General features: G+C 40.7%; 2 protein-coding genes and 1 non-coding gene across 6 annotated transcripts in view; 2 read left to right on the plus strand and 1 right to left on the minus strand.

The window, feature by feature from the left end:
* Nucleotides 1–5056: 5056 nt before the first annotated feature.
* LOC137094264 (uncharacterized) lies at nt 5057–10062 on the minus strand. The gene is made up of 2 exons (XM_067459731.1): nt 8606–10062; nt 5057–5288 (listed from the first exon to the last, which is right to left on the minus strand). Exons 1-2 carry the CDS (start codon nt 9725–9727, stop codon nt 5286–5288), a joined length of 1125 nt encoding a protein of 374 aa, XP_067315832.1. The 5' UTR covers nt 9728–10062; the 3' UTR covers nt 5057–5285.
* Nucleotides 10063–16818: 6756 nt separating this feature from the next.
* The window catches only part of shroom2a (shroom family member 2a), a 56341-nt gene continuing 46174 nt past the window's right edge, over nt 16819–26985 (plus strand). For 2 of the 4 annotated variants that reach the window (XM_067459738.1, XM_067459732.1), the window contains exon 1: nt 16908–17891. In XM_067459738.1, coding sequence (XP_067315839.1) covers nt 17688–17891 — 204 coding nt within the window. In that variant the 5' untranslated portion in view covers nt 16908–17687. Of the gene's footprint in view, nt 16874–16907; nt 17892–21000; nt 21334–26985 lie in introns of those variants that run through there. The other 2 variants (XM_067459733.1, XM_067459736.1) reach the window with 2 other exon arrangements.
* Nucleotides 18276–18347, plus strand: trnag-ucc (transfer RNA glycine (anticodon UCC)). Its single transcript has one exon. It is a non-coding gene; the product is annotated as a tRNA-Gly (tRNA).

The raw sequence follows: 26985 nt of genomic DNA on the forward strand, positions 1-26985 counted from the left end.
AACACGATCATATATAGTTAATTTATCAATGGAGCATGTGATGCATATGGTGTGTGTTTTAGGGATGGCTCGATACCACAATTTTGGCTTCGGTACGGTACCACAATTTAATACCGAAGTACCGATATTAAATCGATACCACACGGTCTGATATTGGTATGGGTATATTGCTTGGAATGAGTACAATTATGCAAGTTTTGAGTTTATAAAGTGGGAAATTATCACAAATGTTTATTAGTAAATTAATCAACAAAGATTATCACATCAAATCAGTAATTTGAAAAAATTCTTGAGAGAAATAATTTAATTAAAGCTACACTGTGTAACTTTTTTAGTTTATTATTAGCTAAAAACACTTAGTTCTTTCAAAAAATATATGTGCTCATTAATGTATATTTACTTCTTTTAAAGGGGGGGTGAAATGCTGTTTCATGCATACTGAGCTTTTTACACCTTTAAAGACTTGGATTCCCATCCTAAACATAGACAAAGTTTCAAAAACTAATGTTGGACGTTTGATGGAGTATTTCTGTGTTAAAAATACTCCTTCCGGTTTCTCACAAGTTTCGGCGAGTTTTTTTCGAGTATGGGTCTACTTGACGTTAAATAGAGCGGAAGGTCCTTGTATGGGCTGTACGGGCTCTTCTCCCGGAAGGGTGCGCGCGCGCGTGACTAGAGGGAGAGAGAGGAAATGCACGCTGTAAACAGTCTCTCAGGTGCAGATCCAGTCGTCCGTGAACACTTATGTCGCGCCGCGCTCCACTTTATTCCTATGGGTGACGTCGAGCGACTTCAACGCTTCAGCACAGCATTCCGGGAAGGCAGCGCTGCATTTGAACCGATTTGAACGCAGAAATGACAGGAAGCTTCAAGGCATCGCTTCAGTCGCGTCGCAAAGTGGATTTCCACGGTCACTGCTGTCACAGGACTTCACCAAATCATACCAAAGAAGTGTGTTTTTGACGGAGCGGTCCTGCTTTGGAAGATGCCGGTGAGTAAATCAACTTCAAATGTCTCTGCTATTGGCTACCGTCGCATGAGTAAACATCAGTAAACGATACGATCGCGTGCTTCGTCATTCAAATGCGCTAACGGTTACTCCATTGTTGTTCTGTATAACGTTACACTATTCTGACTCTGACGTGCAAAACCGTTTTGCTTGCTACCTCTAAGGTCTAGTCACATACAATAGTCCATAAACCGAATCATGTCCTCATAAACTGCACACAAAGGCCCCTAAATACAGTACATACCACAGAGATGGACATCCTGATGTCGCTGTTTCTCCTGTTCAATTTATTTCAGCCTCAGATTTGATTGTGGATCATTATCTGTATTAGCTGAGATAGATGGGTTTCTCCACGCTTGAGGACGTCACCGCTTTGTGCGCTTGTCATTCTTTAGCTCCGCCCACCCGATACGCCTCCAGGCGCTCGGTTTTTTCTGGAAAGACTCGGTACAGCCCATATTTCTTTTATAAATATGATAAAACTAAAGACTTTTCGGAGATATGAAGGATGCAATACTACTCTATAGGTACTCAAGATTGACATGAGATTGACTGAAACTGAGTGTTTCACCCCCCCTTTAAGTAATAAAGTATTCTCGTAAGTTTATAATATGCCATTGAAAATACATAAGGGTGAGGGGTTCGAATAGGCATACTCATTAATTCAAGCTTCGTCTTTCGCTTTTTAACAGTTGATGGCACTGTGTCGAATGTGAAGAGGGGGATTGTCATGTTAATCTTGGACTAAATCGGCCACCGTAGGAGTTAAAAAGAATCTAGAATTGAGAGGAATATAAACTATTATTCACTGGATGGTCATATACCTTTTCACCACTAGATGGAGAAAAATATCATACAGTGTAGCTTTAAAATTTTTCCAAAATTAGCAAATTGCTTCTGGCTTCAAAAGACATCGCACACTAAAGCAATCTGCATGCTCCGATTCAACATCTTCATGTTCGTTTCGGGATGTCTAACGGTAATCAAATTTGAACATGCAAGCGATTTTATAGCATTTCGTAATAACTGTTACATTAGATAGGAGTTCATGTACCAACAATGACGCACACACACACACAAGGCTGTAACGAGCTCGCACATTTCAAATTAAGTTTCCTTAAACAGTCAAATACACAAAATTATGTAAAAATGTCCATCTTTAGTGAGTATTCACATAAACACAGTCGGTTGTGTCTTACAGAAATGTAAATAGTGTAATAGTAGCCTACATGTGCAAATATTAGCTAAATGTCATTGGTTGAAACGAACGCTGGAGATTTTGTGATATTTGATGTTATGTTATGCATGTGCGTTGATCAGTGTTAAAAGAAAATATATTTCTAAATTAGATGGTTTTGAATGATGCACTCACCTGTCGATCTCTTTAAGAAGTCTTAAAGTCAGGATAGTGACAGATGCTAGGTTTGATGGTTCTTCATCAGTTTTATAAGCAAGGTAATTACAAATTTCACTTCTACTTCTCTCTTTATTAATTCGTTTTGGGCATCTTAAATGAGATTCAACTGCTTCATCCATTTTATTCGTCTATGTTGTTGTCACATATTTGCCGGTTTCGCGTCAGTTTGGGTAGCGCACTGCCATCTAGCGGTGAACTTCTGAACAACAGCATATACCGACATGTGCCAAATCCGAGAAACTCCAGGGGTACCTATTTTTTTACAGTCTATGAGGGGTACTTGCCAAATCCTGGCCAAATCATGATATCGTGCCGTTTGTAATAAAATATATACCGGTATTTTTACAGTACCGGAATAATAATAATAATAATAATAATAATAATAATAATAATAATAGATTTTATTTATAATGCACTTTTCATTCTGAAGAATCTCAATTTGCAACAAATGGAACAAATAACAAAAAAAACAAAAAAAAAAGAATAACCAACACAGACAACTGAACAGAAACAGAGCTGATGGTGAACAGAAGCAGAGCTGATGGTGAACAGAAAACAGCTGAGGGTGGAAGTCTCTGTAAGCTCCAGTACACTGTGGTCCACTCCATGTATTACATTTCTCCCAGCGCTAGAGGTAGTGTCCTGATGACGTCGTCGAGACATGACAGCTGAAAACCAGATGATGAGTCTTCATGACGATTCAGACGATGTATTGCCGCAGCACCACGCAGGAGGCAAACAAAGTTTATCGGGAACATCTGTGGACACACTGGGGTCGGAGCAGAAGTCCAAGCCGTTCCACGGCTGCAATGCGGAACAGCGGCACAGCCGAGACTCAGCAGCCGAGAAGCGGAACATCCCAACATCCCGCCAGACGCTGATGACGCTAGCCCGGTGCAAACTTCAGCCACCATGCAGCTCAAGCCCGAGGGAGACCACCGAGACCACCAGTGAGCAACCGACACCCAGAAGTCGCAGTGAGCAACATGAAATGTCCTTCAAACCAGAACCAACTGCAACTATTCAAACATAAACATCAGAGGAGCGGTGGAAAACAGCGAATGGCGAACAATGTCCTCTCAGTGGCTGCCAGCAATCAGCATCCATGAGATCCACTATTGCGACACGACCGAAGCGTGATGTTGTGACTTCTCGTCATTTCTGCGTTCAAATCGGTTCAAATGCAGTGCCGCCTTCCTGGAATGCTGTGCGGGCGCATTAAAGGTGTTTGACATCACCCATAGGAAAAAAGTGGAGCGCAGCGCGACAGAAGTGTTGCACGGACGAGTGGATCTGCACCTTGAGAGCAGTGTTTATGGTCGTGCATTTGCTCTTTCGCTCTAGTCACGCACACGCACCCTTCCGGGAGAAGAGCCCGTACGGCCCATACAAGGACATTCCGCTCTGTCGACGTCAAGCGGACCCATACTCTAAAAAAACTCTCCGAAACTTGTGAGAAACCGGAAGGAGTATTTTTGACACAGAAATACTCCATCAAACGTCCAACTTAGTGTTTGAAACTTTGTCTATGTTTAGGATGGGAATCCAAGTCTTTAACAGTGTAAAAAGATCAGTATGCATGAAACAGCATTTCACCCCCCCTTTAAAATATAATAAAAGTAAAGACTAAAAACAGGTGCCCCAGGTACTTTTTTATATTTTTATTTTGCTTTTTATACTGTTTTGTTTTGTTTGAACACTGGGCTTATTCCTCTTGTGAATTAAAAACCTTTGTAGTGTGTAAGGGCATGATTAAACAATAAGTAGGCCTACTGTAGTTTAAAAGTGGTTTTGTGTTTGTTTTGTTAAAGCAATTAATAATAATAATAAATTTTATTTATAATGCACTTTATATTAAACAAAATCTCAAAGTGCTAAAATTCACATATAGGGATTTCCATTTACCGTCTACCCCTGCCACCCTGCCAAGACCTCTTGCCACCCCTTTGCCCCCCCCCCCCCCCCCCCCCATGTAAAACTGGTAGGCTACTCAAGATTGACATGAGATTGACTGAAACTATCATTTATTTCTGTGATGCAAAGCTGAATTTTCAGTATCATTCCTCCAGTCTTCAGTGTCACATGATCTTTCAGAAATCATTCTAGTGTGATGATTCATTTTCAAAGTTGGAAACAGTTCTGCTGCTTAATATTTTTTCATAACCTGTGATATTTTTTATGATGAATAAAAATAGAAATCTTTTGTAACAACAATATACACTACTGGTGAGTAATTTGGGGTCAGTCTTTTTTTTCCCTTTCTTTTTTGAAATAAATCAATAATTTTATTCAGCAAGGATGTGTTAAATTGATTTTAAAAAATCTATAGTAAAGGAGATTTATATTATTTGAAAATATGTTTTTATTTAGAATAAATGCAGTTCTTTTGAACCTTTTATTCATCAAATATATTAGGCAGCAGAACTGTTTTTCATAATAGATCAGAATATTAGAATGATTTCTGAAGGATCATGTGATAGACTGGATGTCACATGCTGAAGACTGGAGTAACGATCCTGAAAATTCAGCTTTGCATCACAGAAATAAATAATATTTGATTTGAATATTAAATATTTTAAATTGTAATAATATTGTAGCAAAGTTCGATATAATAAGGAAGGAAGAGGACAAGGGGTCGGCTGGACGGTTGATGCTTTTCTCTTTATTATAACTCAAAACTTTAGCAACACACACTGCGGTGTGGAATCTCATAAACAACGATCTCTCGATCACTTCCGGGTCGGCACTTCCGGCTTCCGGTTACTCAGTCTCTGTGAGGGGGGTTTGGCATCAACCGTCCGGGTTCTCTCTCTCCTCGATCTCCGGTTCCACTGATGTTTTATCCCCTCTCCGCGCTCATTACTAGAACAAGAGACAGGTGTTATTAATCTGCTTCCAACCCACTCACGTACCGCTTGTCCCGCGGCTCTCTCTCCCGCTGCAGACCTCGCTGAACCACGCCCCCCTTGCCACATACCCCCACCGCCCGACTCAGGCCGGGGAGCCGTCCGGCCTGCAGCCCCCCCCCCCCCCCCCCATTTCTGGAGAGGAAGTCGGCCACAGCCATCTGAGCACCCGGCCTGTGGACCACCTGGAACTTAAAAGGCTGAAGAGCTAGATACCAACGAGTGATCCGCGCGTTGGTATCCTTCATGCGGTGGAGCCATTGGAGAGGAGCGTGGTCCGAACAGAGGGTGAACTCCCGCCCCAGAAGGTAATAGCGGAGGGTGAGAACGGCCCACCTGATGGCAAGGCACTCTTTTTCGATGGTGCTGTACTTAGCCTCTCTCTTCGAGAGCTTACGGCTAATGTACAGCACCGGCCGCTCTCCCCCCTCCACCTCCTGGGCCAGGACTGCGCCCAGCCCCCTGTCCGACGCGTCAGTCTGCAACAGAAAAGGGAGAGAAAAGTCAGGGGAGTGTAAAAGCGGCCCGCCACATAGAGCAGCCTTAACTCGGGTGAAGGCCTGCTGGCACGGCTCCGTCCATTGGACCGTATCTGGTAGCCCCTTTTTAGTAAGGTCAGTCAGAGGGCTGGTGAGGTCCGAATAATTTGGTATAAACCGTCTATAATATCCCGCCAGCCCCAAGAACTGTCTTACCTCCTTTTTGGTCTTGGGCCTCGGACAGGTTGCAATTGCGGCGGTCTTATCAATTTGGGGACGCACCTGCCCATGACCCAAGTGGAAGCCCAGATACCTTACCTCCACCCGCCCAATTGCACACTTCTTCGGGTTGGCCGTGAGCCCCGCTCCCCTCAACGACCTCAAGACCGCCCGGACATGCTGCATATGCCGCTGCCAATCGTGACTGTAAATCACGATATCGTCCAGGTAGGCAGCAGCATATGCGGCATGGGGACGCAAAATCCTGTCCATGAGTCGCTGAAAGGTAGCGGGTGCCCCGAACAAGCCGAAGGGAAGCGTGACGAATTGGTGCAATCCGAACGGCGTGGTGAAGGCCGTCTTTTCTTTGGACAATGGAGACAAGGGGATCTGCCAATAGCCCTTCGTTAAGTCCAATGTCGAATAAAATCGAGCCGTGCCCAGCCGATCAAGCAACTCGTCAACCCGCGGCATTGGATACGCGTCGAATTTCGACACTGCGTTCACCTTGCGGTAGTCCACACAGAACCTGACCGAGCCGTCGGTTTTAGGAACCAAAACGATCGGGCTCGCCCAGTCACTGTTGGACTCCTCTATTACTCCCATATCGAGCATTGCCCCTAATTCTTCCTGAACTACTTTTTTTTTGTGTTCAGGTAAGCGATACGGCCGGCTGCGAACTACCACGCCCGGCTCGGTCTCGATATGGTGCTGAATTAAGTCGGTACGTCCCGGTAGGGGCGAGAACACGTCGGCGAATTCCGCCTGTAGCTTTGAGAGATCAGTGAGTTGGGACGGTGAGAGGTGATCTCCCCCAGGGGCCAATGCGACCGATTGTGCTTTGATGCTCGCCTCTGGCCCGAGATCATCCTCTCCCCCGATCACCGTCGCCAACAACACTGATTCCACCTCATTCCATTTCTTCAGGAGATTGAGGTGATATATTTGCCGTGCCCCGTTCCTATCGGACCGTATCACTTCATAATCGAGGTCTCCAACCTGTCGTGCGACCTCAAACGGCCCCTGCCACTTCGACATTAATTTAGAGCTCGATGTAGGGAGTAATACGAGCACTTTCTCTCCCGGTGTAAATTTGCGTAGTCTCGTACCCCTGTTATACGACCGGCTTTGGCGGTCCTGGGCTTGCAACAAATTCTCCCTAGATAGCCGCCCCAAGGTGTGGAGTTTTGTTCGCAAGTCCAGCACATATTGAATTTCGTTTTTGGCCAAAGAAGGTCCCTCCTCCCAAGTTTCTCGTAGGACGTCCAGCACCCCCCCGGGGCTGCCGTCCGTAGAGAAGCTCGAAGGGGGAAAACCCCGTGGAGGCTTGCGGGACCTCCCGCACAGCGAATAAGAGGGGTTCTAACCACCGATCCCAATTTTTGGCGTCTTCCTGTACGAATTTACGGATCATGGATTTAAGAGTGCGATTAAATCGTTCGACCAAGCCGTCTGTTTGTGGGTGATAGACGCTTGTCCGAATCGATTTGATGCCCAATAACCCGTATAATTCGCTTAGCGTGCGTGACATAAACGCCGTGCCTTGATCAGTGAGGATTTCCTTCGGAATCCCCACTCGGGAGATTAAACGAAACAGTGCGTCCGCAACACTCTTCGCCGAGATGTTGCGGAGAGCCACTGCTTCCGGATATCGTGTTGCGTAGTCCACGATAACTAGCGCAAAACGATGTCCGCGTGCGGATCGCTCTAATGGCCCGATGAGGTCCATCGCAATTCTCTCGAAGGGGACCTGCATTAATGGAAGGGGGCGCAATGGCGCTTTTGGGGAGGCCAGTGGATTCACCAACTGACATTCAGGACAAGACGCGCACCACCTGCGCACATTGTCGTGAATGCCTGGCCAAAAAAATCGGGTCATTAAACGATTCAGCGTGGCCGCCTGTCCCAGGTGGCCCGCCATTGGGTTAGAGTGAGCCGCCTGGAAAAGCATTTCCCGGCGGCTCTTTGGTACTAACAACTGGGTTGTATCCACTTTTGTCTGAGCGTCTTGGGTCACTCGATACAACCTATCCTTAATTATGGCAAAATAAGGATACGTGACGGGCAAGGCGGGTTGAAGGGACTGACCGTCGATAGTGCGGACCTGTTGGAAAGCATGTTTTAGGGTATCGTCCTGAGACTGCTCCAGAGGAAAGTCATCGCGGTCCGAGAGAATCAGTCTCTCGACCCCGCTCGGTTCCTCTGAAGCCGTCACCGAGGGCCCCGTATCAGTCTCGCCAACCTGCACCCGCACCGCCCCGTTCCTAGCCTGGTTCCCCCAAGCGGCATCCGCGCATATCGACCCCAATAACGCCGGAAAGGCGGGCCAATTCGTCCCCAGAATTAGCGGATGCCGGAGGTGGGGACTAACCGCCACCTCAACACTATGATTTTCTCCCCTAAACTGTATCGTGACTGGGACCAGCGGATATTCCACCACATCCCCGTGCACACACCGCACCTTAACCATGCGGCTTGTATCCAATGCCCCAGGCTGCATCAGGCTTTGATGGATCGAGGTTTGGTTACATCCTGAATCCACCAAGGCCTGATATGTACCCCCCTTGATACTCACAGGAACTTGGTACTCTCCTGCTTGATCAGGGGTGGTCCGCTGGACGTCCGGGACCCGGATCATTGTCCCGATGTCCATCATTGGACATCGGTCCACAAAATGGTCCGGGTCACCGCACCGCCAGCAGGCCAGCCCAGGCCTGCCCGCCGCCCCTGCGGCGGGGAGTGGGTTGGAATATGAGCGCGGAGGGGGGGTGGAACCGGAACCGTTATCCCCGCCCGACCCCAGCAGCCCCGCCCCCCTGGGCGGGGCCCTCGAACTCCCGTATTGCCCTGGGCCCATTCCACCCCGACCTCTGGGGGGAATACGAGGGGGCCCTGGAGGGCGGGACCTAGGGAGAGGGACAGGAGGAGAAGGAGAGACAGAGGGGGGAGAGAGAGAGGGAGAGGTTAGTCGGGGTTCGCCGACCCCTGGGCACGCCACCAGATGGTCCTCCGCCAGGTTGATGGCCGTCGTCAGCGACGTGGGCCGGTGGCACTGGACCCACTCGGCGGTCTTCTTGGGTAGCCGAGCGATGAACTGCTCCAGTACCACCAGATCGACGATGTGGTCCACGTCGCTTCCACCGGCCAATAGCCATTTGCGGCAGGCGTCCCGGAGCTGGTGGGCCATCGCGAAGGGCCGGCCGGTCTCCCCCCACTCGAGCGAGCGGAAACGCTGACGGTGCTGTTCGGGGGTCCGACCGACCCGCTGGATGATGGCCCTCTTCAGATCGTCGTAATCCAGGAGGTTCGCCACCGGCAGTTGTTGGGCGGCCGCCTGGGCTTCTCCGCTGAGCAATGGAATAAGGCGCACCGGCCACTGTGCCCGGGGCCACCCGCAGGCCTCCGCCGCTTTTTGAAAAAGGTCTATGAAGGCCTCGGGATCGTCCTGTGGCCCCATTTTGTGGAGGGGCACGTGGACCGGTGCGCTGGCGAGCCCGGCGGCTTCGGTGCGAACCTCCCGGTCTATCCAGCTCCGGAACCTCTCGCGGTCCTCTTGCTGGCCGCGGACGATGGCCTCGAATCGACGCTCCTGGTCCGCCCGCAGCTCCAGCATGGACTGATGTTGTTCCTGGTGGAGGGCCGCGAGAGAGGTGATAATGTCCGCAAACGGCGTGGCGGAGGGCGTTGGAGTAGTCATGGCGGCGGCGCGGTCCTACTTCCTTCCCGGGTTTCGGCACCACTGTAGCAAAGTTCGATATAATAAGGAAGGAAGAGGACAAGGGGTCGGCTGGACGGTTGATGCTTTTCTCTTTATTATAACTCAAAACTTTAGCAACACACACTGCGGTGTGGAATCTCATAAACAACGATCTCTCGATCACTTCCGGGTCGGCACTTCCGGCTTCCGGTTACTCAGTCTCTGTGAGGGGGGTTTGGCATCAACCGTCCGGGTTCTCTCTCTCCTCGATCTCCGGTTCCACTGATGTTTTATCCCCTCTCCGCGCTCATTACTAGAACAAGAGACAGGTGTTATTAATCTGCTTCCAACCCACTCACGTACCGCTTGTCCCGCGGCTCTCTCTCCCGCTGCAGACCTCGCTGAACCACGCCCCCCTTGCCACAAATATATCACAATATTTTAAAAAAAAACTGTATTTTTGATCAAATAAATGCAGGCTTGATGAGCAGAATAAACTTCTTTCATATGTATGTGATTTGATCATTGTAATTTGCTATTAGTCGATCTGAGAGTCTGCCCTCGCGCCAATAAACACGTCATCGGGGAGGTTATTTTGATTAAAGATTATGAAGACACATTATTAACTAATAATAAAAATATACATGGAAAAAAAATATTTACAATAAATATTGCAATATTCCATAAAAAAATAAGAAAGGTCACTTTAGATTTCATAGTTACTTTGCACACGTACAATCGCATACATCTTTACCAAGTATTCCAAAATCTCACTTCTGTCTTGTTTATTGATATCAAAATGTTTAACAATTATATATTTGGCAGACACTTCAGCCAAAGGAACTACCATGTGCTTGTGGAACCTGTTTTTTATTTACTTCGACAAAGAAATACTAGTTTAATCCTAATGTATAATTATACCTCATTATTCATTCATGTGGTAATTCGTGAGTAATTTGCAGAACTATTTTTTTTATGCTAGCATGGGGAGAAGAACTACTGTTTTAGAGGTCTGTAATGACCTGTTGCTTAAGTGTAAATGCTCTTTTGCTTTTCGGCTGTCAGTGACAATAAAGCTACAGTAGGTAGTCTTGCTTGTTTGCTTTTCTCAGTCAGTGCAAAAAACTGCACAAAAAACTTAGCTCTTGCAAACTACGCCTTTCTTTAGAATAGGCGTCCTCCAGTGGACGGAAAGTTGCATAGTGCATCTTTAACGTGAAAAATTCTAAATGTGTCTTAATGTACTGACAGTGAAATTAAAAGATCAAACTCTGTAAAAATCATAAACCATAGGCTACTGTACAGCAACACAGTTGAGCCCAGAATATGAACACGACGTGTTTAATTACACGTTGTTTTCCTCCCATAGAAAAACGTTATAAATAAAAAGCTTAAAGCTACACTGTGTGATATTTTCCCCTATCTAGTGGTGAAAAGCTATATGACCATGAAGTGAATAATAGTTTCTGTTCCTCTCAATTCTGATTTCGTTTTAACTCCTACGGTGGCCGATTTAGTCCAAGATTAACTTCGCAGTCCCCCTCTTCACATTCGACACGGTGCCATCGAGTGTTAAAACGCGAAAGGCGAAGCTTGAATTTAAGGGTATGTCCCTCTTTGGCTAATGTACTTTCAAGATGGAGTAACAGCATGGCGACCGGCATTCAAACCCCTCACCCGTATGTATTTTCAATGGCATATTATAAACTTATGAGAATACTTTATTACTTGAAAGAAGTAAATATACATTAATGAGCACATATATTTTTGAAAGAACTAAGTGTTTTTAGTTAAGAATAAACTAAAAAAGTTACACAGTGTAGCTTTAACATAACTTGTAGCCTACTTGTGATATTAAAAGTTCAAATTCTGCACAAACCAATTTTTCTGTATTATGTTCGACTAAGTATAAGTTCGGTCTTTTAATGTCACTGAAGCATACACTCAAAAAAATAACTCATTGGACAAACTCAATTTAATTGAGGGCAGGTTTTCCATCCAATAAATATGTGTAGCCCCAAATAATAAAAATCTAATTCATGCAATGATATGTAATTGAGTTGGTCAAACTCAGTTTTGGACAATTAATTGAGTTGGTACAACTCAATTTTATCAAATACAGTTTAGGTTATATTTTTATACATGACTTTTTTGAATGTGTCATACTTTCATCATCATATACAATGTATGTAATGAAAATTTAAGAAAAGGGTGATGTAAAGTCTATTAGCATAAATCACTGAGTGCCCACAGCCTAAGCACAGGCGCCACTCTTCAGCAAAATATAACCACATTAAAAAACATTACGTTGCAATATTAGGCTGGGCCCCTTCTTTAGAGACCTTTAGCTTTAATCAAATACAGACGATACAATATGGGATGACAATAGCGAAGAAGGCAATTTTGTTGATGTGGAACAAAGAGTTTGTACCTAAATTTGAGATGTGGCTAGCAGAGTTTAGCAGTGTGCTACATATGGAAAAGATCAGATATGAAATTGCTGGTAAACCGAAGAAATTCTTACAGATTTGGAAGCCCTTTATGGAATTTCTGGAAAGGGATGATTAAATTTGACATTTTGGATGCTCTAATGGGTGTGGTACTGCAGATTATATACTGTCTTGCAGGGTGCAACACCTAATTTTTCATCTAAAACTGGGTAATCATTGGTGTTGGCATTTTAATTGAAGTATTTGACTTTAATGTATGTTAATTAGATGTTTATAATGTGTATCTGTACATATGTATGGATATTGTATGTTAATGTGGGTATATGTACTTATACATGTATGTATAGGCATTTATCATCATTGTTTTGTTTTGTTTTTTTGTTTTTTGTTTTGTCTTTTTTTATCATAATTTATTTGCTTGAATTATTTGTTACTCATTTGCTGGCATGGGGTGGGGGGTTGTTCTGTAAAAATGTGAAAAGCTGTAAATAAAATATTTAGAAAATATTTAAAATATTTAAAATTATTATATATAGAGGTTTTAATAAATAAAAAAAAAACATTACAGAAACTCCTCTAAATGTCCAACATTACTGAACATTAAACACTAACATTAACTTACAACATCTTTCCCTTTACAGAAAACCATAAATTAACACTTTAATCCCTAAATTTACTCTCATAATTTAGTCCCTTGCAAAGCATGCTGGGAACTACAGATCCACTGCCCAGTTAGTTATGTCAACACAAATATTTTATGTAGTTTTAACACAAATTAAATATATTAGGTTGACTAAACACAATTAAATTACATTTGATCAAAATTAGATAGGTTTAAGTAAAGTAAACATCATTTAAATGTGTTGTATCTATGAAGGGCCTGAACCATTTTTTTGAGTGTACATTAAGCCACTTTAAGCGTTTTCTTTATGGGATGAAAATGCTTAACTAAACGAGTTGCGTTCTTATTCAGGGCTCATCTGCTTTTCTGTACATTGTAAGCTTATGGTGTTCACTATGTGTGGTTTGTTAATAACACTATCTTCGTTAATTAAGACAGGTTAAGCTTTTTTCACATTTTCATGTTAAGCATTTTATAACTAACCAGGCAGTGGCGATATCATTTTCAACTGATTCACATTATGAAAACTGCTAAAACCTTTAGGAACTTCAAAAGATGCGAAACTCGTAATATTATTTCCAATAATTCTAAATTAGGTTCATTTTCCCGAATTTATTGTCACATTGGTTGCAAAGGTGCGTTTATTCTGCAAACAGTAAGGTGGAGATCTGTACGTGTATTTGTTGAAATTCGTCGCAGAAGGTTTAATCATGGCAGATTTAGTAACACAAATAGCTCAAGTGTCTTGTGAAGAAAGTGGAGGCTCGTTATCAATGCAAACCCCAAGGAAAAAACACGTTTTAAGGATAAATAAGGAGCGGGCCAGTATTGTGATGATTATTTGAAATCAATCGACAGAAGCCAATATCGTTATCACGATTAAAATATGATTAATCGTGCAGCCCTATGTGCGATAATCATGCTAATGTAACCACAGATTTCAACCCCAAAACATAGTAGGCTTATAACAGCGAGTCATCCCTAAAGATCTTCAAAAATAAATAAATGGGTCATATAGGGAGTCGTATTTGTGCTGTATTAGTAATCTTTATTGCTCCCTGCACTCGTGTGGCAATTGATTCTGTATGTTTTCATAGTTTTATTAGTTTTAAAGGGTTACTTGAACGATTAGCATAATATGGCTTTCTATCAGTAGAAACCCTGGAGTATATTCGAATGATTTCGAATGCTTTCACAAAAAAAAAAAAAAAATTTTGCCAGAGGCTAAAGACTACAGTCAGCAGAGGGAGCTATTTCCGCATGTTTTTAACTTGCACATGGGGGATGGGAGCTCACATTCACAGCTCAGCGCAGCTGCAGGCATTCATGTAAACGGAGCGACCGGCGGAGCAAAGTAAGTGTTTTAACTTCTCGAATGAATTCCTATTAAAAGTTAAGCTTCCAAAGGCATGAACTGAAAACGCGCCAGACTGAACTCGCGCTGAGAACTACTGCCGCGAGCGTGGACACGTTTACCTCAGTTCTCATGAGAGCTCTTACCTCAGCTCATTCATCACGATGAGTGTAATCTTACTCCTGCTAACGGTAACCCGTTTTTTTATTTAATCGGAGTAAGGTCATGAACGGCATAAGCATAAACCGGTCGGAACAGGTAGTTTTTTGCCTCTTACCTCGATTTCGCGCTGCATGTAAACACATTAACCTGCTTTCTGTCAGCTTATTGAAGTGCGCATGTGTGATATGTGAAACAAACAAACTTAGAGCAGAAGCATTCTGGGAATTGTTGTCTTTTATTTCTATGAGACAAAAATACATTTTCTGTCTTTTCTCAGTCTAGAAAGCACCAAATTCAAAAATGATTTCACATTTCTACTACATTAATGACCCAGTTTAAATACAGATTCATCCTCCCAGCGCTGAAGTACCCCTTCAAAATCAACAAACATATGCTAAGCTTTAATTTAGTTTAAATGTAAACTGTAAAAAATGATATGTTCAATAAGTTATGACAACATATGTTTTTACATTGTTTTAACTCATCAAAATAAGTTAAGCAATGTTAAACTTGTTTTTATTAGTTTTACAAGATGTAACTCATTTTTTAAAGTCAGTTTAACATAATTTAAGTTGAAATAACTTGTCGATTGTACTGCAAATGTTCAAAATTTGCCTTTTTTTACAGTGTAGTGTAGCCTAAAATAAAGATGCTATTATTAAAAACTATTAAATTATATATGCTTTACTATGATAGTAACAGGTTAGTAACAGTTAGGCTGAGCTGCAAATAGACTTTAATTGACAGACTATAGGTTTATAATGTGGCACACTAGAAGGCCTACACAGAGATGGTGTTTGTGTGTATTCTGCTTGGCAAGCACAGAATATTGTCTTACTCTTGGATTGCTTTGCAAGCAACAAAGCTTAATTTTCTCTGTATTGAGCCGAAATAGATATATATGTGCCTTAGCAAGCACAAAGCTGAGTTTTTTTTGTTTTGTTTTTTAGCTTGGGCAGCTCAGTCTGCATGCCTATCATAATATACTTCTGAGACATATAATGCTTTCAGAATTAGTCTAGTGTAGGCTACTTCAGCACAAATTACTTGTACAAGAACCATCTGGCAAAAAAAAAAAGATTTGAATGTTCTGATTTGTTATGTCCACTGGGAACTTGTTTTCATAGAACTTTAAATCATGAACAGGACAGTGGAATCAATGGAAAGCTACCCATGAGTGCCCTCTCTGGGAAGAGATGTCATGTTGCATGCATTATTGATTTATGTTTTATGAGGTTTTTATTATAAGAAAAAACATTTGTGAGAATACATTATTCACTACATTCATACATATTATTTGCTCTCTTGATCAATTTTTGCCATTTTTGATCAATAATTTGTGTTATTTAAGTTCTCATAAAATATTTTTTTATTTGGAAGTTTTTACATAAACATTAAACAATGTAAAACCACATGTATTAATATAGTGGAGTCCATAAATAAATTCAATATTTATATTTGCAATTCATGATAAAGAAGATAGAGGTTTTTCAGGTAGACTACTTAAAATGTAGTTATAATACCTTTTGTTTGGAATTTATTGAATATAAATTCTCATGACATATGTCACCATACTGTAAACCTTAATGCTCAAAATAATTAATTGTTTGGGTGGATCTAGCTTAAATTAAACAAATGATGAGTATTAATAACTTTCTTTTTCATTTGAGTTCTTGTTTCTTTTAATTTGGTTCACTTGTTTCTTTTAATTTTTAAGTTAAATTTATTTACCAACTTAAATTTAACCGAAACTGGGCTGGGATTTCTATTCCCCAGCATGCTTTACCATGACACTCAAAAGTGTCATGTAAATGCCAAAATTACATGTTATATATATTTTTTGTGATTAACATTAAATAGGAGATTTAGTAGTGTTTCATGTTTTGTTATGCTAGTTTAAGAGTTTCTGTTGTTGTTGTTTTGTTTTTTTTGTAGGTTTACAATCAAGTTTGAGAACAAATAGGCCTATTTATTGCCGATTGTATTGTATCATAAGTGCTATGATATGTTAAGGCTATCAAAGCATTGCAACTAATTAGCAAGGTGGCATTATTTATTAAATTAGCTTGTTAAAGCTAATCAAGTTTTCACAACAACAACAAAAATAGATTGCATGATTTTTTTTAAAGTTAAATGTACAAATTAAATAGCTCAATTATTTCAAGTTCACAAAAATTTAAATGTATGATTTAAAAAAATGGGCAAGTTCTGTTTACTTAAACTTTAAATTTGTTAACCAACTGACTAGGCCTACCTCAATTTCTTGTTTTGTCAATTTATTTTGGTTTACAGTGTAGGCTACTGTATTTTGAAAATAACCCATATCTCCCTCAAATATGCACTTTTAACATTTAAATAAGCAACATTGTTTGATTAAAGTCACTATACATAACAATCTTACTATTTCAATAAATAAATAAAATAACTTAAAATCACGTAATTTTAGCCGACTTTATTGATTAGATTTTTATTCAGCTTGCAAATGAGTGTGGCCACACGCAGTGAACAGTAGAGGTCGCTGCTGCTCTCTTTTATGCTCGTTGGTGCCGAGCGCACAGGTAGATTGAGTCTCGTTAGCGTAATCCACACTAACCCAACAGATCAGCCTTCTGCCATCAGGCATTGCAGCCTTTGTTTATCATCTCCGAGTAGCCTACATGTTGCGTTAGCATAAAAACTAAGAAAGACGCGTATTTGTCTCGGTTCGAACAACAGTTGGGAAAACTTCTAATATGGCTCAGGGAAGAGATGTAAAGTACGGTGTTCATCCACTTGTTGATTGAATAAGACTCGCGGTTAGCTGACTAGCTCCACCGGTACACACACTTACCAACCACAGGACTGGAAGCCGAAGAGCACAACCTTCACTAAGAACACAGCAAAACCCGTATGACTAATAAGTATTTCTGGTTGTCGACTTGAATCCGGACGGTTGCGTTGTCGACAGTCAGTCAGTCAGCGTGTATTATTATTTTAGGAAATACTTGATTTTAATGGAGAGACAAATTTAAACCAGATAATTTGGCTAATGCTAGCATAAAGAAAGGGGTTAGATAAACAAAAACGACGTAACAGTTAACATCGCGCTTTGTTTCAGGAATTACAACAAACTAATGTGATTTAGTTTGGAAGTTTGTTTTGCGAATTTACTCCCATTAAAAGAGCGCTCTTAAATGATGCCTCGTCTAGAGGAGGAAACAGCGCAACAAAGTATCCAAGAGACGTTCATGTGATGTTCTTCTTGATTAACAGCTGCTGTTAATCTGAAAGACTATGTAGGATTTTGACTTTTTGGAATTAATCCACCGCGATTTTTGCATTTAAACACAAAAGACTGTCATTCTGTTGGTTGAGAGACAGGTTGTGTATGAAATGGACACGATTAACCAATACTCTGGCTTTCCTGAAGGAGACCACAGAATATTTTACAGTTCAGACAGATCTGGGAGTTTTGATGAACATCATGGCAATGGTGAGGGATGGAAAGTGGTGGATGTGACCCTCTCTGGGGGAGCACCATGGGGTTTTACACTTAGAGGTGGACTGGAACACAGGGAACCTCTTCTTATAACAAAGGTAAGTCATAGGCTACGTCTTTTACATGTTGGATAGTGACTTCAGGACTGTTTTGCTAACCTGGGCATAATTGTTGTTAGACCTCTGTGTAACTTTCAAGTAGTCTACAAAAAGCATCAGTTTCTTCCTTGAGAAAATTGTTATGAAGGTATATAAATTATAATAATATTTTAAATAATTATATTTGGATTAATGAAAGCAGGGTAATAAAGCTCTTTTTTTAATTCAAAATTATTAAAGGTTTTTCTGTATTTCTAATATTCATATTTCTCTTCTAATATGTATTAGATTCTTTTCTCTCTTTTCCACTTCAGTTTTATAGTATTTGAGAGGGTCTGTTATGTTTAGTCTGGTCAGCTTGAATGGTGCCTTTTCATTCACACAGCGTTGGTGGTATAGTGGTTAGCATAGCTGCCTTCCAAGCAGTTGACCCGGGTTCGATTCCCGGCCAACGCAAGAATCCTTTTCTTCTGCAGGTTTTACTCTCTTGGAAACATTCAGAGAAATGCGCCGTCTCACAAGAAAGTAACATGCATAGAAAGAAGTTTAAGGAGAGAGTGCAGGTTTTAAAATATACAAGGTATTTCTTGTCCAGGTAATACCGGCTGGAAAAGGCAGCATGTCAGCAGATATACACATGCACAATACCTAACCTTTTCAGTCTCAATCGGAACCATCAAATTGCAGTCATTTTATAGAGAAATAGAGTTTTTAAAGGGGTGGTTGCATGCAATTTCACTTTTTTAACTTTAGTTAGTGTGTAATGTTGCTGCTTGATCATAAACAGTATCTACAAAGTTACAGCGCTGAAAGTTCAATGGAAATGGAGATATTGTCTTTTAAAGTTATGGCAGTTTATTGCCTCCAAAATGGCTGGTTTGGACTACAACAAGTTTCTTCCTGGGTTGGTGACATCATAAACCCTTGCCCATAATGGTAAGGGGCGTGGCGTTTCCGGACAACCTGTGCTTGGCACTTAAGCCAATAAAAATACAGGAAACTACATTTGGCCATCTAACCAATCTAAGACCATTGCGTTTTTCGGAGGAATGGGCTTCATAGAAGCAGGAAGCAAACAAGCCGTTCAAAGGACAGTGGAGACAGCGGTGTGAAATAAAGGTCAAATATAAGAAAAATACGGCATTTTTAACAACAACAAAAAAAAGGTATTAAGACATGTTATACTGTGTCCCATAAACACAACAAAGCCTAGACAAAAACCACGGAACCACCCCTTTAAATTGATTTCACAATCAATGGATTGAGCACACTTTTTTTCCAACCTGTACTACTGACATAATGAGCTAGATAAGTCTGTATTATATATGATATAATGCATAAGTAGTGTGTTTTTATAGAGCCTTGACTTTTTAGCATATACACTACTGTTTAAAAGTTTGGAGTCGGTAATATTTTTTTTATGTTTTTGGTCTATCATGCTCAACAAGGCAGCATTTATTTGATCAAAACTACTATTATAACAGCAATATTGTGAAATATTACAATTTAAAATAACTCGTGTATATACATAATATGCTGATTAGGTTCTCAAGAAGCATTTATTTGAAATATAATTTTACAACATAAAAGTCTTTACTGTCACATTTTATCAATTTAAATACTGTATAGGCATGGGTTCAAAAAATGGTTTTTGGCAAAGTTTGCTGCTTCAGTCCTGCTTTTTTTTTTTTTTTTTTTTTTTGGTTATTGCTCAGGTAATCAGATGTATTTTTAAGTAATGGTAAAATTCTTCATTGGCCAAAAATGTTATATATATATATATATATATATATATATATATATATATATATATATATATATATATATATATATATATATATATATAATATAAACTATAAACTTTTTAGCTAACATCATTTCACTTATCATATCAGCACATGGGAAAGTGTGAACACGTATTAAGCCCTATTAAGATGGGACTGGTTTAACACGGGGATGTGGGGGTAAAGTAATTATTACCAAAGGTTCTCTGTGATTTTAGTCCTGTCCGAATGTGCCATTTCGGTAATCATTACGGACAATGTCAGTAAAAATTACAGACTTTTATCTTCTGGAAAAATGACCTGGGGTAATACAAATCCCGTTCGAATAGACCCGCTGTAAAAATGTATGGTAAAATTCCTTCATTTCCTGTTTAAAAGTTTAAAGGTGCCCTAGAATGAAAAATTTAATTAATCTTGCCATGGCGAAATAATGAGAGTTCAGTACATGGACATCACATACTGTGAGTCTCAAACATCATTGCCTCCTACTTCTTATGTAAATCTCGTGAATCCAAGTTTCTCCTCCCACTTCTGCTAGTTTTACTGAGATGTCTTATCCCGTGCGAATTGCCCATTAATATTACAGACGTCCTGAGGTCACTTCACTACAAGGAAACATCAAGGACGGACTGAAATTCTGCAGGAAGGGTTGCTCATCAGAAGAATAGTGCAAAGTTATTTTCTCTGATGAAGCCGCCTTCCGACTGGGGCATTTAGAAGCACTCAGGTCAACGCTGGCATGAGTCCTGAGTTAAGCAGGGAAGCATCCTGGTACCATCCAATTTTTGGGGTTGCTTTTCATCCTGGGGAGTGGGCTCTCTCACAATTGCGCCCAAAAACACTGCTGTAAATAAAGAGTGGAGAGCTTTGAAGAGAAGGGAATAATATGTAGGTAAACATTGTAAATATTGACTCTTTGCACAGTTTTTGCCGATATAACCTTCAAATATTTGTGAAAAATTCATATTATTGTTTGACAGTATACCATAGAAACATGAAAAAAGAGTCTACTAATACTGAAGCAGCAAACTTGCAAATCACAATTACAGCTTTCTACATTTTGAGGCATTGAAATCTTAGAATGTAGCTTTAAGTCAACATCTGAGTATTTTTGTAGTTTAAATGTTCCATGAATTCCAAGCTTTGGCTGTGTAAATGGCACTTTGGTCTCTTGCAGTGTGTGTGGGGGGGCTTTTTTTTCTTTCCATTTTGAACAGTGACCGAAACTTTTTTGTGTGTGTGTGTATGCTTTTCTGGTTACTTATCAACTCTGAAGGACCTTGCAGATAAATTTGGAAAGAATACTAGTTTCTCTTACTTTCAGCACGGGATGCCTAATGTTCTCCAATAAGTGCATGTCTCTTTTAGCCAGTTTTAACTCAAAGATTTGCTATAGAACATTTTAAATAAGGGAGAACATTTTAAACTCTGGGCACCCTACAAACAGAAGTTTTGGTGTGCATGTGACTTTCAGAAGTAAATTCCTGCCATTACTGGGGTCTTTAAGGAGCTAAAACTTTAAGTCAAGTCAGTTCATGGAAGTCTTTGATTTGTTAGCACACAGTCTTACGAAGGATGGTTTAAAGACTGAGTAGATCTGTGGTTTTACATATCGCTGGACATTTATTCCTGGAGACCCCGTCACACTTCAGGAATTGGTAAGAGCAGTTAATAATATACTGAAGCTTTTTACCCCCCTCGTTGATGTTCTTAAAATCACTTGTTGTTCTTACTTGATCATATGATGGCAAATTTTTTTCGATATTTAGGCTTGGTTGTCTTTTTCATCAAGGTTTCTTTTCGTTGATTTATGAAAGATTATAATGTGTGTTAAATTATTTTGCTATGTTTCTTTCATTGATAGATTGATTGATTTGGTTTAGAATTTTGTTCTCGTGGGAAAATTCAGTATTGCACCCAATATGCCTGGAGCAACCTGAGCTTACTGTGTGTTCTTTGCTCAAAGGTGCAAAGCTCTCAGGAACCATGCTGGTTCAAGTCGCTGCTAACTGGGATTTAGGGTTCAACAGCTCAATCCTTAAACACTGATCGACTACACCTTATTAAAGTTGTAGTGCACGTTTTATTCTGCAGATGCAGGAAAAATCTAAAGATGTTGACGATTGAACCCAGAACCATTATAGTTTTTCATTAGATTTTTCCTAAATATTAGATCATTATGAAAACTGCACAAACAAAAGTCAGTTGGAAACATGTGCTACATCTCAGTTTATGTATTTATGCCATGCAGCAGAAGCAAGTTATCCAACTTGTGATGGAAAAGGTACATACTTTTAAGACGGTACCTGTATTGGGACACATCATATGACCATAAAATTGTCTTGCTTAGCGTTGAGAGAAATTATTTGGTACCTACGCTTATAGCATGCTTTCTTGAGCACTTTTACTAAACTGAAAATATCAAAAGTGTATCTCCTCTTTAATGGTGCAGGAAGTTGTGTACTATTAGCTCATGTGTTCACTCTTGTCTTACTGTTTTGAACTTTTATGTCTCATATGCTATCTAGAATGGATGGTTCGCAAATTGAGATTGCCGTCTACTGTACATTTCAGATTGTACTGGTGCATTGAAAGTAGATTATAGTTGTCATGGTCTGGATCTCATCCAAACCTTCAGGCACACATCAAGTGACAGGTATATGTTATTAATATGAGAGAAAACCATCTGTTGCTGAGATTTATTAAGCCTCAAAAGGGAAATAGTTAACATAAAGAACATGAAGAATGTAAACAAGGGATGGCTACAGAAGATAAAATAATCAGAGATAATAGGTTGCAGGTTAAGTAGCAGTATTAACAAAGGTTTTCATTTACTTGATTTTCTTTGCACTGTGTTTTTCAGTGGATTGTCTCACAACATTTCTCTGAGAATCCTGAGGCAAACTGGCAGTGCCAGGAACAGCACTGGAATGTTGAAGCTTTGCTTGATTATCCAAATGTACTGAATTATCTTTGACAGCCTGAAGCCTGTTGGACTTGCATGATACAGCATCTGGGTTGAATTTAGATTGGATTAAAGGAACCTGGGCTTCTTAGTGAAGGATGAGAGCATTATAGTTTCACTCAATTCCTAAAATAATTCCTCTGCACAAAGTTATGGTCATTTTAAGTAACCACCGACAATCTGAGTCCTGCAAAAAAGGGCCTTTTTCAGGATACTGTATGTTATATTTTAGCAACTTAAGCCCTAATCAAAGGGGATTAGTATTACCCGGTGATCTCTAGTAATTTGTAATAATTGTTTTGTAAAAATCCCCCGCAAATGACCTACCATATTTTGCTGATATATAGGTCATGTGATAATATTAGTCACAGGCAAATCAGAATTTCGGTTGTATATCATTTGTCTATGTTTTTGTTTCATGTGAGCCTTTTTGTTAGAGATCGACCGATGGCTGATATGTGCTGCCGATTTTTAGGGCTGATATCTGATATCTGAGATAGTTTTCCCCTTCATTTGCATGCTAAAATGTCACACTAATAATAAGTGGATGCTAGGGCTGTAACGATATGCGATATGAAATCGAAATCGCAATACGCAGGTCCACGAACCTGTATCGCGATCTGAGAAGGCAGAATCGCGACACACCCCTTCCAACTCCCAGAATTATCCTTCCTGTCCAGGTCCAACTTTTAAGTCAGCAGTATGGCAACATTTCAGCTACCCGGTGGAGAACAAGGATGGCAATCGTGTAGTTGACAAGACCCACACAATTTGCCGTAAATGTTTCAAGAAGCTTCCCCAACCGGCTGGCAAAGTGGTGTGAGCGTGGCGTTTCTGTTGCGTGTCATCTGCGGGGCGGCTGCGTGGCGTTTTCTCTTTCTTTGCACACCAGAAGCGTGTCTGACGCGGCGCTTCTGTTGGTATTGATGTACAGGAGGCCCTATACTTCATGTTAAATATATATTGCCTATTGGTACCACAAAGAAAACGTCGGCAGTAGCCTATTGACCATACAGATATATGGTATTGACGGCAAAATAGGCTACAGAATACTGTACAGAATAAAACTGTTTTGTCCCCCCCATATCGAGGTTTGTATCGTACCGTGGGTCAAAAATCGTGATACGAACCGAATCGTGGGTTTGGTGTATCGTTACAGCCCTAGTGGATGCACAACATTTCTAAACTTAACATCATTTATTGAACACCGGCTTAAATATATAATATGTAATGATAAACATGGCCATAAATTCCCTTTCTATGCAATGCATCTATACACTATATCTAATTTGCATAGTAATGTGTTTTGGGGACAAAATGTAATGTAAAAAGACGTGTAATAAAAAAGGAACATTTTCATAAGAATCTCATGTCATAAGAATATCCAGGCTTAAAACTGTATGTTGTCAGAAAAATTCACTAAAATTCACCCTTAGAGGCAAAACCTCTGTTCTGGGTCTCAGGAGGATACATCTCATGCAGAGTGAATCCTGCATTAATATTTACATCACTTCCGAAACTTTTTAGCATGCGGTTGGTCGTCGGATCTCTTAGCAGCATGAAAATCAATAGTTTTATTCAATGGATTTTATAGACTGTATAGCCTCGAGTTTCACGAGCCTGCTTTAACTCAGCACTGAATACGGTGAGATTCTGATCGCGTTCAAAAGATCACAACTATATGTGAATGGCTACATCACTCACCACTGCAAAAACACGTTGTAAATAGATGCATTTGGCGCTCTCCAGAGTGCAAAGACAAATGTGGAAATCTGCCCAATCTGTTTCGGCAGTATATTATTACAGTATCAGCTGAAGGCGCTTTGGCTTGCGTTTGAGGTCTCCGAGCACAGTGCTGTCTTTGAGGGGGATGGAGTAACCCTTATTCACGCTACAGTGTTTGTGAGAGCTGTCGCCTTCTCTACCCAATGCACCCAATGAGTAATTTTTTTTTGACTAAACAGAAAAATAAAACAAAACATAAAACATTAAGGCTAATATGTTAGCAAGCAAGCTGCTGCTAGTTTTCGATTACAGTCCTTAAAGTTAACTGCAAAGCGACCCTTCAACAAGCAACACTTCATATTTTATTGGTATTATATAGTAAATATATGGCCATACATAGGACTTTAAATTATCCGAATTTAAGCCTCCAGGACTGTTGTTGAATCTTCCAAAAGTTTTGGCTTGATGTCCTTCTCATGTGGCAGCAGCATGTTCCACCGTACCAATAACACGGGGCTGCCCGTGGACATGCCTGACTTTAAATCTGAGCTACTAAACACGGATATCGGCCTATATATAAAGAAAAGTATTTGAGCACCCTGCTATTTTGCAAGTTCTCCCACTTAGAAATCATGGGAGGATCTGAAATTGTCATCGTAGGTGCATATCCACTGTGAGAGAGACAATCTAAAAAAAAAATATCCAGAAATCACAATGTATGATTTTTTTAAAACTATTTATTTGTATGATACAGCTGCAAATAAGTATTTGAACACCTGAGAAAATTAATGTTAACATTTGGTACAGTAGCCTTTGTTTGCAATTACAGAGGTAAAAGGAGGAATTTTTGTCCCACTTCTCTACAGAGATCTTCTCTAGATCAGTCAGGTTTCTGGCCCGTCGCTGAGAAACACAGAGTTTGAGCTCCCTCCAAAGATTCTCTATTGAGTTTAGGTCTGGTGACTAGCTAGGCCACGCCAGAACCTTGATATGCTTCTTACAGAGCCACTCCTTAGTTATCCTGGCTGTGTGCTTCGGGTCATTGTCATGTTGGAAGACCCAGCCTCGACCCATCTTCAATGCTCTAACTGAGGGAAGGAGATTGTTCCCCAAAATCTTGCATACCTTAATACAGTGTAGTCGCCCTGTCCCATGTGCAGAAAAACACCCCCAAAGCATGATGCTACCACCCCCATGCTTCACAGCGTAGGGATGGTGTTCTTGGGATGGTACTCATCATTCTTCTTCCTCCAAACACGTTTAGTGGAATTATGACCAAAAAGTTCTATTTTGGTCTCATCTGACCACATGACTTTCTCCCATGACTCCTCTGGATCATCCAAATGGTCATTGGCAAACTTAAGACAGGCCTGGACATGTGCTGGTTTAAGGAGGGGAACCTTCTGTGCCATGCATGATTTCAAACCATGACGTCTTGGTGTATTACCAACAGTATCCTTGGAAACGGTGGTCCCAGCTCTTTTCAGGTCATTGAGCAGCTCCTCCCTTGTAGTTCTGGGCTGATTTTTCACATTTCTTACGCTGCGTTCACACCAAACGCAAATTGAGCGTCAAAATCGTGTCTACCACGTCTAGTTTGACGCGTGAACAACTTGAATCCATTCGTGCGTCCGCAGCAAATTCGACGCGCATAGAAATCAAGAAGCGAAATAGATGCGTGTTAAAGGCGCTCCAGATGAAATATGTCCTAAAACACCACTCTGCCTCTTTTCATTTTCAAAAAATATAAGCATTAACAGCCACACGTGGTTAAGCCAACACACTATCTTCACTGCATTTATATTTTAAATAAAACATAAAGTTATGAAACTTCACTTTGCCCTCAGTGAAAATGATTTGGTAGGCAACAATAGATTAATTGGACCAAAGATCACCAATTAGATGTACACAAGACAAATTATTTGTCATGTTTAACATCTATAGAGACATCCGAGCCAGCGGCAAACGCCAGAAGGACTGGCCGAGGAAAGGCTGCTCTTGCCGGGGTTAACGAGCGCTGAGCGCCCGGTGATCACCTGGGTCTCACAACTCCAAAAACACAAGAGTATTCTTTTTAAATAGGCACTGTCTTTATAAGTAAACCACATATTTTAGCTTTAAACAACTACATTATCAACTGAAAAGCATTAAAACTACATTTATTGACAAAATAACAGTATTTTTTAATTATATGCAGGGTTCTTATCAAGTCACTTTATCACGTGACAGCAGCAAGCAGGCTCCTCATTGGTTAACGTGGTGCGAATTGACACCATAGTTCAAATATTTCATCTCGGGCGTAGATGCGAATTCGCTTCAAACGCGTGAATGCACAAAAAGCACCACTCAAGTGTAACGTGCATGTCAAGAAAGTGTCCTGATTTTTCCTGTCTATTTTTTTTAAGAGCGCCTAATTGTTTTTGCCTTCTTGTCCAAACATTAGGTGAAAGAGGGTTGCAGGAAGCAGCTTTATTTAAACAAAGTATTTATACAGAAAAATGAAACGAATTAAAATTCCCCTCATTCCTCTCATACTGTTTATTTGCCAAAGGTCTTCATTGCATTTATTTTAAATCCTTACTTTCAATAAACTCTGATAATCCTGTTTTACACTGCATTC

This window comes from Pseudorasbora parva, chromosome 12, assembly GCF_024679245.1.
Source record: "Pseudorasbora parva isolate DD20220531a chromosome 12, ASM2467924v1, whole genome shotgun sequence".
Classification (NCBI taxonomy): domain Eukaryota; kingdom Metazoa; phylum Chordata; class Actinopteri; order Cypriniformes; family Gobionidae; genus Pseudorasbora; species Pseudorasbora parva.

Excerpts from the sequence above, each read along its gene's own strand:
- LOC137094264 (XM_067459731.1), bottom strand. The coding sequence starts at position 9,727 with ATGACTACTCCAACGCCCTCCGCCACGCCGTTTGCGGACATTATCACC.